We start from the raw sequence: 13,716 nt of genomic DNA, 5'->3' as shown, positions 1-13,716 counted from the left end.
CTGGTTCCTGGCACACCCTGAAGATCAATAATCTACTTAGCTGAAGGTTTGCTGGATCTCTGTTCTGCCCTGCATTTTCTCCCACCCCTTGATTGGAGCACTGGATTCCTTTCCTTCAGTCCTTCAGTCTCCTCTCAGGAGCCCTGTGCTCCATTCATCCCATTTGCTCAGGATTTCAACCCGTCCTGTGCTGCTTCTTCTGGGTGTTGTGCACCCTGTGCTGCTCTCCAGGGCTGACCATCCCCTCAGTGCTCCATCCTGCCCCATCCCCTCAGTGCTCCATCCTGCCCCATCCCCTCAGTGCTCCATCCTGCCCCATCCCCTCAGTGCTCCATCCTGCCCCATCCCCTCAGTGCTCCATCCTGCCCCATCCCCTCTGCTCCATCCTGCCCCATCCCCTCTCTGCTCCATCCTGCCCCATCCCCTCAGTGCTCCATCCTGCCCCATCCCCTCAGTGCTCCATCCTGCCCCATCCCCTCAGTGCTCCATCCTGCCCCATCCCCTCAGTGCTCCATCCTGCCCCATCCCCTCAGTGCTCCATCCTGCCCCATCCCCTCAGTGCTCCATCCTCACCCATCCCCTGGCTGCTCCAGCTGCTCCAGCCAGGGGTGTGCAGCAGCCTGGGGACACCTGTGGCAGGCCAGTGAGGGCAGGAGGTGACAGTGCCATCAGAGTCACAGCCCCTCGTGCCTGTGCAGAGCTCTCCCCTGGAGAGATGCTGCTCTGGGAGCCCTGGCAGAAGAGCTTCTCCTCCATCCTCACTGGGAGCAGAGGTGTGGAGGTGGGTGTGAGGGACAGCACGGCTCTGCCTGCCCTGATTCATCCCACATGCTGCTCCTGGAGCCAGTGGCATCCAGAGCAGCTCCTCAGCTTCCCACCTTCCTTGGGCAGCCTCCTGCTGAGCCCGTCTGACCCTTCAGGCTCAGTAATCCTTACCCACAGCCAGGGGTGCTTCTTCCCATGGGGTGTTTTCCCCTGAATTTTTGGCAGCTCTCCCTGTGGCTGTGGCGCCCAGGAAAGGGTTACAGCTCTCCAGCTCTGAACATTTCAGTTTGCTTTGTTCAGTGCAATGCATATTTCATACGCTCAGCTTCCCAGCTGGCAGAGGCCTGGAAACCCTGCAAGCTGTCGGGTATTGTCTCTCTCCTTCTCCACTTGTTTGTTTGTTGGGTTTTTTGGGTTGTCATTTTTGTTGGATTTCTCTTTCTTTTTTTTTTTTCCTTTTTCATCTTTCCCAAATTGCTCTCTCTCACCAAAGCCCAGCCCTAGTGCTGACAATGGGGGGCTATCAATAGCTAAATGGCTTCACAGCTGCAGCCGAGGCAGGGCTGCAGCCAGGGCTTTTATGGCGAGCAATTTCCCCGTGCGAGGCTGCGAGGGAGCGTGGGGACGGATGGCTGGCAGGAGCTGGCAGCAGGAGGACGCTGTGCCACGGGCTTCCCCCCCTTCCCAAGGCTGTAATTATCTCGTTTATCCATATGCAAGCTGTCGTCCTGGACGGGAAGCGGCTCGGCTGTGGCCGTCCCTCCCGAACGCCACCAGCATCTCTGTCCCCTCCTCCCCGTGCCCCCCGTGTCTGTGCCATCTGCTCACAGCTTGCTGCTGCTTGCCAGCACCTCGGCGGGGCTGGGGGCAGCTGCCTCTGTCACCCGTGGTTGTGGCTGCAGCTCTGGGCCGTTGATGTCCCCGTGGAGGGGACCAGGGGTGGCTTCACCTCACTCGTGTTCATCCCAGAGCTCTCCAGAGCCCGTGGGGTGGTGCCCACTGAGCTGCCAGGGTTGTCTTGGAGGACTGGGCACCCCGTGGGTCTGGGTGCTTGGGTATCCCTGTGGGATGCTCCTCACCCATCCAGGTGTCCCAGGACAGCTGGTGAGGCTGTGGCTGGCTCTTCTGCAGAGGCCAGAGATGGGCATGTGCCCACTGTGCCTGGCATTGCTGAGAATGGCCAGGTGTGGACAGGATGTGATCACCTGGCTGGGCACTCCTGTCTCTGCCTGTTCCAGAGGAACAGCAGAGCACTGGATTGTTCCTTTCCCATCCCATTCAGACCTCAGCCCAGACCTGTTCATTCCCTGTCCTCAGTCTCCTGCACTTCCAGAGCAGCTCTCCTCCAGGTTTTCACTGGTTTTCTTGTCCAGAGCAGCTCTCCTCCAGTTTTTCACTGGTTTTCTTGTCCAGAGCAGCTCTTCTCCAGGTTTTCACTGGTTTTCTTGTCCAGAGCAGCTCTCCTCCAGTTTTCCACTGGTTTTCTTGTCCAGAGCAGCTCTCCTCCAGTTTTTCACTGGTTTTCTTGTCCCTGCTCCATCCCATCCTCATGTGTTGGTACCTGGATGGTGAACTTCACCTCCAGCATCCCCCTTCCATCTCCCACGAGGAGCTTTCCCTCAGCTTTGGTCTCTTCCATCAGACAGTGTGGGGAATGTGTTGTTGAAGGCAGCCTGGATTAGATCTGCAGCTTTTCTTCTCTCTGCAACCCCAACCCTCAGGATTTCTGGCACAATCCACCTTTGATAAAAACACTCTGCATTTATTCCCATTTTCCATTTGCCTCAGCTCCTTCCAAAGCCCTCTCAGTGCTGGACACTGCACTTGTGTGTGTTCCAGTTATCTCTCTTTTTTTTTTTTTGCCATATTTCTCTCATCTCCTCAGGATCCTGTTTTGTGTCCTGACCAAGTAATTCAAGAGTCTCCACTTTGTTGCCCAGGCTGCTTTTGTTCCTGTATAAACATTTTAGCTGCTTCTCATTGATCACATGCTGTTCCTTACTCAACTCAGGCATTGATTCCATTCTCAGATGTATTTATATCTCCTTCCTTCTTTCTGTCTGCCCTCTGGTTTGGTTGTTTTTTGTTTGTTTTTTTTTTTAATTTGTGGCCATAGCTCTTTTATTTCTTCCTGGCAGTAAAAGTAGAGACAGAGGTTGCAGTAGCATCATGTCCCCTTGTTTCTCAGCTGAAAACTCTTCTCATCACAGGGACAGCCTCGATTCCAGGAGAATATTTCCTTGCACATGGAAGTTGAATCCATTTGTCAAGAGGAGCCCTCTTTCCCAAGAGTTTCCTTTGAGCTCACCTTTGTCACAGCACCCTCAGAATCTCTTTGCTGTTGTTTTGCTCTCCCATAGCATCCCAGACTGGTTTGGTTGGAAGGGTGAAGCTTATCTCTTTCCACTAGAATATTTCTGTTTGTAGCTGAGGGAAGATTTGGGGTGTTTGTGGAAGAGCCCTGCCTGTGGTGGGGAGGTGCTGGAGCCAAGGCTGAAGAACAGGAGCTGTCTCAGGGTTCTTGCAGCCAGGGAACAGGATGGCTCAGCACAGGGAGCAGTTAGAGCAGTGTTTGTGCAGTGACAGCTCATCACAGCCCCCAAGGTGCATTGTAGGGGAGGCTGAAGGACACCAAACCAAAGGTGGGCCACTGATGGAGCCCTTGCCTGGTCCTCTGCCTGCCCCGAGCCCAGAATCAGCTGAGGGCACATGGGGAGCCTTCCCCCAAGGGGGAGAGCAGGGGCAGTGGGAAGATGTGCTGACATCTCACCTCATTTGTTATCCCAGGGAGCCTGCAGCCGACAGGGATGGGAACAGCAGCGTGCAGAGCTGCTGGCATCTCTGCAACAGTGCTACACATTTAATTTATGGTGTTAATATAGATCAAGAAGTTCTGTGTCCATGGAACAACTGTGGGGAGGGCTGACCTTTCCCAGACTTGGCTTGTTTTCTGTCCTGCTTTTGGGATCATCTGGAGCTGATCAGGCTGGTAACCTAAAAAAATCAGTATTGCCTAAAAATATAGACAATCACTTTTGTTTTCAGTGGAGCAACATTTGCTGTAAGTAGAGGGTTGGGCTGTTTGAAAATAAGTTTGGTGTTCCAGCTCCACTGTGCAGCAGCCTTGCTTTTAAATTTATAACTCTCCAAAATGAAAAGTAAATGGATTGTGTTATTCCCAGCCCTTTTATAAAAGTTAACATTGCAAAAACAGATGTGAAATGTGGCCTCGCAGATTACAGCCTGAGCTTGGGGTTTTTAGGTTGGGGTTTTATTTTTTCCTTACTCTCTCTGTGCTGTGTCCCTGAGGAGCAGAAATCTGCCTTTTTCCAGCAGGAGGAAAATTGTTCTGTGTCTAAATTGCCTCCTGCCAGGCTTGTGTGGATGCTGCAGGACACGGAGCTCCAAGGAACGATAATGCCTTTACAAAACCAGGCAACCTAGCAGGGAGTTTTTAATTAGGAATGTGCAGGGAGGTTCAGATTGCCTGGGAATTTGGTAATGCTCTAACACACCTCCCAGTCCTAGGACATCCATCCATTCCAGTGTGGTCCTGGGAGATGGTGATTGAAGGCACTGGCAAGCAGGTTATTATCTCCAGCTTCCTTCAGGAGGCAGGTGAGGCACCCTCAGCTCCCACACCTGGCCTGGCTGTGGTGTGGTCTGGAAAAGCAGAGTCTGGGCAGCCTGGAGCTGCCCTGCTCTCTGCAGGTCAGCAGGGGCTGAGCTGCTGGGTGCTGTGGTCAGCCTGGAGAAAAGGAGCTCAGGGGGGCCCTCCTGGCTCTGCACAGCTCCTGTCAGGAGGGGACAGCCAGGGGGACAGGCTCTGCTCCAGGGAACAGGGACAGGAGCAGAGGGAGCAGCCTCAGGCTCAGGGTGGGCACAGCAGGAATTTCCCCATGGAAAGGGGGCTCAGGGATTGGAACTGCCCAGGGAGGGTTGGAGTGCCCATGCCTGGAGGTGTCCCAGGAATTCAGGAGGTGGCACTCAGAGCTGGGGACAAGGTGGGGATTTGGGCACAGCTTGGACTCAATGATCCCAAAGCTCTCTTCCAGCCTCAGTGATCCTGGGATTCTGGGACATGGATCTGGGCCACCAAAGCCTTGAAGGGGTGATTGAGGGGACAGGGAGGTGTCTGGAGGTGCTGGTGGCAGTTGAGGTCCAGCAGAGGAGTGGGGACCTGACTTGGGCTGCAGGACAGAGCTGGATCAGTCCTTCAGGCTTTGTTGTATCATTTCCTGTGCTCTGCTATGTTAAAAAAAGCCCAACAAACACCAGGAAAAAGTGACTTCTGTGGCAGAAGAGGTAAAAGGGCTCTGTCACTTCCATAAACCTCACATACATAAATTATTGTCTTCTATTAGTCACTTAAGGGCTCAGTTGCTTAATTATTTTGATCACAGTAATCATTTATTTACAAGGTGGGGAAAAATGCCAAGCACTTCCAAGCCGAGCAGCACAGCAGGGAGGAGGCAGGGCTGCAGAAGCATTTCTTTCCTCCCCACAAGTCAAAATGCTTTTGCTTCATGGAGTTACAAGGTCCGTTTTGAGGTCCCTGCTGGGAGATGATGCTCTGATCCACAGCCTTTGGTGCTCCCCCAGGAAAGAGGTTCAGCAAAACCAACTTCAGGTCCCTGTGCAGGAGGAGGATCCAGGGAGAGCTCAGAGCCCTGCCAGGGCCTGAAGGGGCTCCAGGAGAGCTGGAGAGGGACTGGGGACAAGGCATGGAGGGACAGGACACAGGGAATGGCTTTAAACTGAAAAGAGGCAGGCTTAGGTGGGATATCAGGGAGAAATCCTTCCTGTGAGGGTGGGCAGGCCCTGGCCCAGGGTGCCCAGAGCAGCTGTGGCTGCCCCTGGATCCCTGGCAGTGCCCAAGGCCAGGCTGATGGGGGCTGGAGCAGCCTGGGCCAGTGGAACATGTCCCTGCCATGGCAGGGGATGGCACTGGATAAACTTTTAAGTCCTTCCAATCCAGACACTCCCATGACTCTATGAGTATTTGGGGGATGAAGGGGGAAGGAGGTATCTGGTAGAGTTTAAGTGGATCTCTCTAAAACCTGTTTGCAGCCTGAAGGTATTTGGGTTTTCTCCTCAAAGTCTGTCTCCCTCCCAGTCCCCAGCCCAAGGACACGCTCTCACCTCCTCAAGCCTCACCCTGCAGCTTTCCCTCTGTGCCTCCCACATGGTTCTGCTTAGGAATCCACCGTGCCTTCCCTGCTTCCCAGAGAAGGACACGCAGCTCTGAGCCTTCCCTAATTCCATCAGAGTCCATCAGAAGCTCCGTGCTGCAGCTCCCGGCGGGGCAGAGACCGCATGAAACAAACGGCCACTTTGAACAAGCCCCAGGGCCCAGAGCCAGGCAAGGATTCCCAGCTCTTTACAAGCCACCCTCCTAATAAAGAGGTAAAATGGGAACGGGGAGAGGGGAAATATGCATTTTCTAATCACCCAGATTTAGGCCTTCAAAGGATTTATTACAACCTTTTATTTCCATGCGTGGAAAATGGAATCTTATCTCGTGAGCCGGCTGGTCCAGCTCGACTGGGTTTAGAGCAGGGAGCTCTCTAACAACCTTCAGGGCCACGCTGTGCCTGGCTGTTAAACTTGCTGGAATGCATTAAAATGTGGCCCTGGGAGAGGGGGAGGTCCGTGCATCACTCAGCAATGTGATGCCTCCAGCAGCTGCTCGTGCCACCGAGCCGTGCGGGAACAACAGGAGCCAGCAGGATTGGAGCGAGGAAGGAAACAACCACCCAGCTGTGTGCTGCCATCCCTGCTCCCAGAGCTGGACCTGGACTGCACAGGGGCTGGAGGAGATCAGTGCCATGAAGCCTGAATTTGAATTGCTGCGTGGGGGTGGCGTGTGCCCCTGTGCCAGGCTGGGGAGCAGTGCCGGTGACACTCCGGCTGCAGCAAGCAAAATCCTATTAAGATAACGTCACGGCCTCTCTGTTTTACTGTGTGCAAGGCAGCCATAACATCATTAAATTACACAACAGGGAGGTGCCTGCTGCCAAGGGGCTCTGCTCGAGATAAGATGTGGGTTGAGCCGCTGCCAAAATTTGAGTTGATATGACAGGAAGTTTGGAGCGGGTTCAAGGCTTGATTCACACCAGACATGGCACTGTGCAGGTAAATCAGGGCAGGGTTGATCCCTGGGGCTGTGCAGGTACCTGGCACCATGGAATCCTGGGCAGGATGGGGCTGGAGGGGTTTGTAGCAGACAGATTTACAGCTCTTCTTGTGTTCAGGGCTGACAAGAAGAAGCCAGAGCCTGGCAGGGTGTGCAGGTGAAGTTCAGGGAATTGTTTGCAGGTTCTTTGCTCTGCCATCCCCTCCCCAGCCTGTTTGGGGAGTGGGAAGGAGCCTGAACACCAGGACATTGCTCAGGGAAGCTGCTTGTTTTGTGATGCCACAGCTGGAACAGCAGTAAAAGGAGTGAGAAGAAAGAGCTGCATCACAAAACTCCACACAGCCTGTAAGAGCCCTGAAATGAGCCTTGTTGGTCCCTCTGTGTCACCCACCATGTCCCTGCCACTCTTGTCCATGGAGTCTTTGTGCCTCTTGTGCCCTTCATGCCCACTGTGCCCTTTTTTGTGCCTCTTTGTGCTCTTTTTTGGATCCTTTGTGCCCTTTGCTGCTGCAGGTGTGGAGTTTTGCTCCAGGCCCTCCAGACCTCAGGTTTCTCTCATGGATTGTCTGGATTTCAGCTCCATCTTTCAGATCTGTGTGGAGAACTCAGCCAGCACCATCCCCACCTTGCCATCACTCAGCAAAATTCCTCATTGGCATTAAGGATTTTTCTTTCCTGCAGCATCTTCCAGGCAGGGAATTGATCCCCAACCAGGGCTCTGGAAGCCTGGGCTGTGTGTGCAGAGATCCCCTTGTCACCCCATCCTCCAGGACAGGACATCAGGAAGGAAATACTTCAGAATGGTGCCTTGGAAGCAGTTTTCTAAGCGTTTTCCATTAGGGAAGCTCTGTTTCCCTCAGAGGCTGCAGAGAGCCTGCCCTGCCCTGGGACTGCCTGGCGCTCCAGCTCTGCTATTACAGCTTTCCCTGGTGGCTCTGTTTCTGGCACTGCTGAATTTTGGGGTCCCAGACGGATCCTGGCCACTGCAGCAGCTCAAGTACAAAGTGGCTGGGAAAGTGGCTTGGAATTGCTGTTACTGAGCTGTTCTCCATGGAGCAGTGTGTCCAGGCACATCCCACAGCACCCTTCCATCCCAGCAGTGGCTTTGCACACCTTGGCTGTGCTTTTCAACTGACAGAATGGGTTTAGATGGGATATTGGGAAGGAATTCCTGGCTGTGAGGGTGGGGAGGCCCTGGCACAGGGTGCCCAGAGAAGCTGTGTGTGCCCCTGGATCCCTGGAAGGGCTCAGAAAGGACCATCCCATTCCCAAGAATATTTCCTGCATGTCTGCATGTGTGACCTCTCTCCCAGCAGCTGCAAGTTCCAGGGTGGCAATCCTTGTTCTCATATAACACAGGTGCTTATTCCCAGTGCTTTGGAACATCTGAAGCACCTGGATGAGCCCTTCCACCTGAGGAGAGAGGTCCTGCAGGGGGGCAGGGTGTGCTGGAGCTTGGCCAGGCTGGAAGAGCCCGTGGTGCGTCGCCCTGCACGCTGCCTGCCGTGTGCTGGGACAGGTGACAGGAGCTGCTCTCACTGTGTGCCTGTCCTAGGTGACCCCGGGCCTGGAGGGACAGGAGGGGGAGCTGCTGGTGAAGGGCCCCTCGGTGTTCCGTGAGTACTGGAACAGACCCAAGGAGACGGCGGATGCCTTCACGGCCGACGGATGGTTCCGGACAGGTACGGGAGCAGCTGCCCCAGCCCTGCCTCAGGGACAGGACAGCAGCTCTGGAGGGGGCACAGGGCAGGGACAGCAGCTCTGGAGGGGGCACAGGGGTGGAACTGGGCACAGGGACAGGGACAGCAGCTCTGGAGGGGGCACAGGGGTGGAACTGGCACAGGGACAGGGACAGCAGCTCTGGGAGGGTGCACGGGGCTGGAGCTGGGGCTGGCAGCTGGGAGTGCAGGCTGGTTGTGCTTCCAGGAAGGGGCTTTGCCTGCTTGGCCATGGTGAGTCACCAAGGGATGGGGGGTGCTTGGGCTCCTTTGCTCCTAAGCATGAAATACCACTGCTTAATGTTTTCCTGGGAATTCAGCTTTGCAGACAGGTGGGACTTGTCTCAATTTACACAGGGACTGTGTCACAGAATCATTAACTACCAACTAGAGCCCCCTGAGAGGAGGGTGAGGCCAGGTGGGGGTTGGGCTCTACTTCCAGGCTGCCAGTGATTTGAGGAAATAGCCTCAAGCTGTGCCAGGGGAGGCTCAGGTTGGAATCAGGAAGAGTTTCACAATGGAAAGGGTTGTTCATTGGCAGGGGCTGCCCATGAACATCCCTGGAGGTGGCCAGGGAAGGCCTGGATGTGGCACTCAGTGCTCTGGGATGAGTGACAGGGTGGGGATCAGGACTTGATGACCTTGGAGGTCTTTTCCAGCCTCAGGGATTCTGGGATTCTCTGATTCCATGATACCCACAGCTCTGATTTCCCCCTTCCCCTCTTTCTGTGTGGTAGCAGTGCTGTGGTGGCAGGAGTCAGGCTGGATTTCTGATGCCTTCTGTGTAACCTGATTTATTGATGGCTCCTGAAGAAGCTGTGATTTATTCTAATTGTTCTCCCGAAGCAGAGCTCACTCTGCCAGCAGTGTCACCACGAGTCCCCAAGCCAGGCAGGCACCCCAGGCTGGGACCAGAGCACCACCAGCCCTCACGTGGGGTGCAGGGCAATCAGCTTTAAAAATTTTTTTAGTCAACACTCCTGATGAATATTTCAGCTGCAAAGGAATAGCGTGCATTAATTATTGCAAAGAGATGTCTTTAGGAGAAAATGATTTTGAAATTCAGTTTAATTTCATTGTAATGCGCCGCAAACAGGAAGGGAGTATGTGTGTTTAATTGGCTCTCGGGGGTAAGGCCGGGAAGATGGCATGCCTTTGTCACAGGCCATTAGTGATACAGACTGCATAATGAGGGACTACAATCAGCTCACAGCTGCCGGCTCCTACGGGGAGAGAATGATATTAAATAGAAATCAGTATAAATTAAACTTAACCCTTTCGGCGACCGAGCAAAGCTCAGAGCTGGAAACAAGGGAGGGGAGCAGTGGCAGGAGTGGGGGCTTCAGGATGGCTCAGGGGGTGCTTGGACAAGCCCCCCAGCAGCCAGGTGACCTCCCTGATGTCCCCCTTGAGCTCCCTTCCCCATCCCTACCCCCACTCTGCCTTCCTTCCCTTCCTTCCCTCTCCTGCCTCCTCTCCATCTCTCGGGGATGTCAGGTCAGTGGGACTGGGTTTTTCCCAAGCCTCATTTATCCAGCAGTGCCAGGAGCAATCCCATGGCCCCATCCTCACCCTGCCTGCCCCAGCCTCATCAGCAGCCTCTGGAGATCACTCAGAGGTGGCAAATGTCCTGTGGTGGTAAAAAACCCTGGAGGGAATGAAAGGGGTTGTGTCCTGTCGCAGGGCTTGGACCTGGAGGGTGAATTATCCCCATTAAGCACAAATTGGTTACTCTGGAGCCAAAACCATACTGGCAGGATCCAACAGAGATGAATCCAGGCTGTAATTCCCTGTATCTGCCCCTTCCAGGTCATCCAGGTGAGTGTTTTAGAGGTGAGGCAGAATGCCAGCACACGGTGCCCCCAGAACCCCAGCCATGGCTTTCCTGACTCTGTCCCAGCATTCTGCTCACTGCTGACCCTCGTGGTGTCCCCACCAGTCACCTGCAGGCTGCAGGTGGTGGCCAAGTCCCTCAGAGCTGGAGTTTCACAGATTTATGGAGTGGTTTGGATGGGAAGAGACCTTTAAGCTCATCCTGTCCCATTAACAAGGGCACCATCCATTAGACCAGGTTGCTCCAAGCCCTGCCCAAAAAAAGGGGGAAAAAAACCCAGTGCCTGATGAATTCAAGATCCTGGCTCTTCTGAGAAGCCTCTGAGCTCCTGGTGGTGCAGAGGGGATGTGCTGTTGCTGCCATCCTCTATTCCCTGGGATTTGTGCTGCTGCCTGCCGATCCCTCCATCTCTCATTTCCATCCGAGTGAATTTGATTATTTTTATTGTATTAACGCTGTTGACAGAGCTGCTGAGATCAAAGTCCCCTCCAGCCATTGCCAGGGAGACTGCTGGGTTTCCACCTGCTGTCATACATCCGAGTGGCACCGAGCCCTCAGCGGCCCAGCCGAGCCCAAAGGAAAAATGCCCGTGGGCATCTGGCTGCTGTGCCTGCTGAGCCTGCCCAGCTGTGCCCAGCTGTGCCAGCCCTGCCAGGGGAGAGCGGCCTCCAAGCCCTCACGTGCTGCTGAGAGGGGAAAGGAGGGAAGGAAGACATTTTTTAGGATGAGGCCCTGGCGCAGGGTGCCCAGAGAAGCTGTGGATGCCCCTGGATCCCTGGAAGTGTGCAAGGCAAGGTTTTGGAGCAGCCTGGGACAGTGAAAGGTGTCCCTGCCCATGGCAGGGGGTGGCACTGGTCCCTTCCAACCCAAACCATTCCATGATCCTGTGAGCAAAATTTAAGGGACCATTTAAATTAAAATTAAAGGACCCTTTAAAGTCCCTTCCAACCCAAACCATTCCATGATGCTGTGAGCAAAATCAAACCTTGGGAACTGGAGGAAAGCAGCAGAGAAACAGCAGCTTCTGTGGTCATCCTGATGTCCATCCATCCATCCATCCATCCATCCATCCATCCATCCATCCATCCATCCATCCATCCATCCATCCATCCCTGCCAGCCTTGCCATGCCCACACGGGCCAGGCCCTGGCACTGCCAGGCTGTGTTTTCCCTGCCCAGGAGGCAGCAAGTGCCTTTGGAAGCATGAGGAGGATTTCGGAGCGTGGTGGGTGCCCACCATGGTGCCCAGCACTGCCCCTTGCCCACAGCTCCCTGCCTGCCCAGGGGTTTCTCCAGAGGAATGTGCCAATCCAGCCGTGCTCCCCAGGCAGGCACAGGCCCAAGAGCTCCCTGCTCCCCGAGGGAAGGGCAGCTTCCAGTCACATTTGCCCATAGATCCAGAAAATTAGAATCTGGTGTATTCAGGGAGATTTATTTTCAATTACAGGTTAAGGCTGAGACATGAAATAGCTCCGGGTTTGAAAGTAGTGCATAAATCCTGCAACAAATCCATGTATCCCTGCTCCATATAATAAGATTTTATTGATTGCTATATTGTATCTGTCAGAATAAAACTCTCTTAATGCATGCATCAGGATGGAGAAGATAGAGAGCTTGTTGGGAGTAGAATCTGATTCAAGAATCAATGCACTTTGATTAATATGGCGTTAAGAAAGTAAGAGTTATTTAACTTGTTTGATGCACATTGCAGAATGATGACTCATATCTTTTAAATTTCTTTCTTTGAGCTGCATTTAAAAAATCCCACAACCTTGGAGCTGTTTTTCACATTGTTAAATCTTGGTTTATCAGTGAATTTTTGCTGGATCCTTTTGCCCAGGTCACAAACGCCCCTGAACCCCATTAGTAATAAATCCTATGGCCCAAAACACTTCTCCCATCCTGTTGTTAAGGCTTTAGAGGGAGAACAGAGTGGACCTGGTGTTTCTTTATTCCTTCTGGATGTTCTGCAGTGAAGGAGGAAGCTCCAGGGAAAACATAACAAAACAAACAAACAAAAAATGCAGCAACAAAAAGTTGTTTTTCCACTGTGATTACAAATCCAAGCACCAAGAACAAGCCCTGGCTTAGCTGGGAACATCCCACTCAGCACTGAATTCCCAGCTTGCTCCAAAAATGGGACATCCAGGAATGATCCCAGTGACTGACTGGTTTCAGTGAGCCCCTGCTGTGTCTGTGTCATTTTCAGGCTGAGCTCTCCACTCCACAAGTGACACCAGCTGCAGATCCTTGCCATTCCCAGCCCTGGCTGGTGCAGATTCCACACAATCATGGAATAGTTTGGGTGAGGAAGGACCTTTCAAGGCCATCAAATCCAACCCATCACAACCAGGAGGGGCTGAGGGAGCTGGGAAGGGGCTCAGCCTGGAGAAAAGGAGGCTCAGGGGGGACCTTGTGGTCCTGCACAGCTCCTGACAGGAGGGGACAGCCAGGGGGGAAACAAGGAACAGGATGAGACAAAGTGGCCTTAGAGAAGGTTTAGGGTGGAGATGGGGGAAAATTCCTTCATGGAAAGGACAGTGGTGGAGTCCCCATCCCTGAAAGTGTTGAAAAAACATGGATGTGACACCTGGGGACATGGTCAGGGCTGACCATGGTGGTGGTGCAGGGCTGATGGTTGGACTTGATGATCTTAAAGATCTTTTCCAGCTGATTCCATGACTCTGTGATTTCCACCCCTTGTGGTGGGAAAGGCAAAGCTTCCTGCAGTTTCCCAGCACAGAGGAAGGTGCTGTTTGTAGGAAAGGCCCCGGGCAGGTCATCCTTGGCCAGGCCCAGCTCTTCCCTGCCCTGGGGCTGTGCCCAAGGGGAAGGAGCAGGATGCAGCCCCGGCCCTCTGGCACAGGCTTTTCCCAGCGCCTGGCTGTCCCCAGGGAGCAGCAGGTGTTTCCCTGCCAGGGGAATTGCTCACATCCGTGGGTGGAGCACAGACACCTGAAAGAGAAAATACTTGAGGCTGATCAAGGCAGATTATAAATAGAAATGCATCTAATTAGCATCTTAATCTGCAGGTTTTCTGTTTGTTTGCGGTGGCTTTCCTACTCACAAATCCAGCTAATGCAAATTCTATTTTTAAAGGAATGATTCCCTAATTGTAATGTGCTGAAATGATGAGAGTTACCGGTGGGATCCCACCGGAGGGAGCGGGGGCTCCTGCCTGGAGGAGCTGCTTGTGCAGCCTGCCAGGGACCAGCCTCGGGCGGGGCAGGGTGGCAGAGCTCACCTTCCCACAAATGCCATGG

The 13,716-nt window shown here is 53.7% G+C and overlaps 1 protein-coding gene across 5 annotated transcripts in view; it reads left to right on the top strand.

Moving 5' to 3' along the window:
• The window catches only part of ACSF3 (acyl-CoA synthetase family member 3), a 51,165-nt gene that overhangs the window by 24,340 nt on the left and 13,109 nt on the right, over window positions 1–13,716 (top strand). For 4 of the 5 annotated variants that reach the window (XM_064387342.1, XM_064387340.1, XM_064387339.1 and 1 more), the window contains exon 7: window positions 8,457–8,583. The exons of the other annotated variant lie outside the window; for it this stretch is intronic. In XM_064387342.1, coding sequence (XP_064243412.1) covers window positions 8,457–8,583 — 127 coding nt within the window. The remainder of the gene's footprint in view (window positions 1–8,456; window positions 8,584–13,716) is intronic. 5 annotated transcript variants of the gene reach the window in all.

This window comes from Passer domesticus, chromosome 12 (assembly GCF_036417665.1).
Source record: "Passer domesticus isolate bPasDom1 chromosome 12, bPasDom1.hap1, whole genome shotgun sequence".
NCBI classification, from domain to species: Eukaryota; Metazoa; Chordata; class Aves; order Passeriformes; family Passeridae; genus Passer; species Passer domesticus.
Note: the sequence above shows the minus strand (reverse complement) of the source record. Positions and strands in the feature narration are given on the sequence as shown.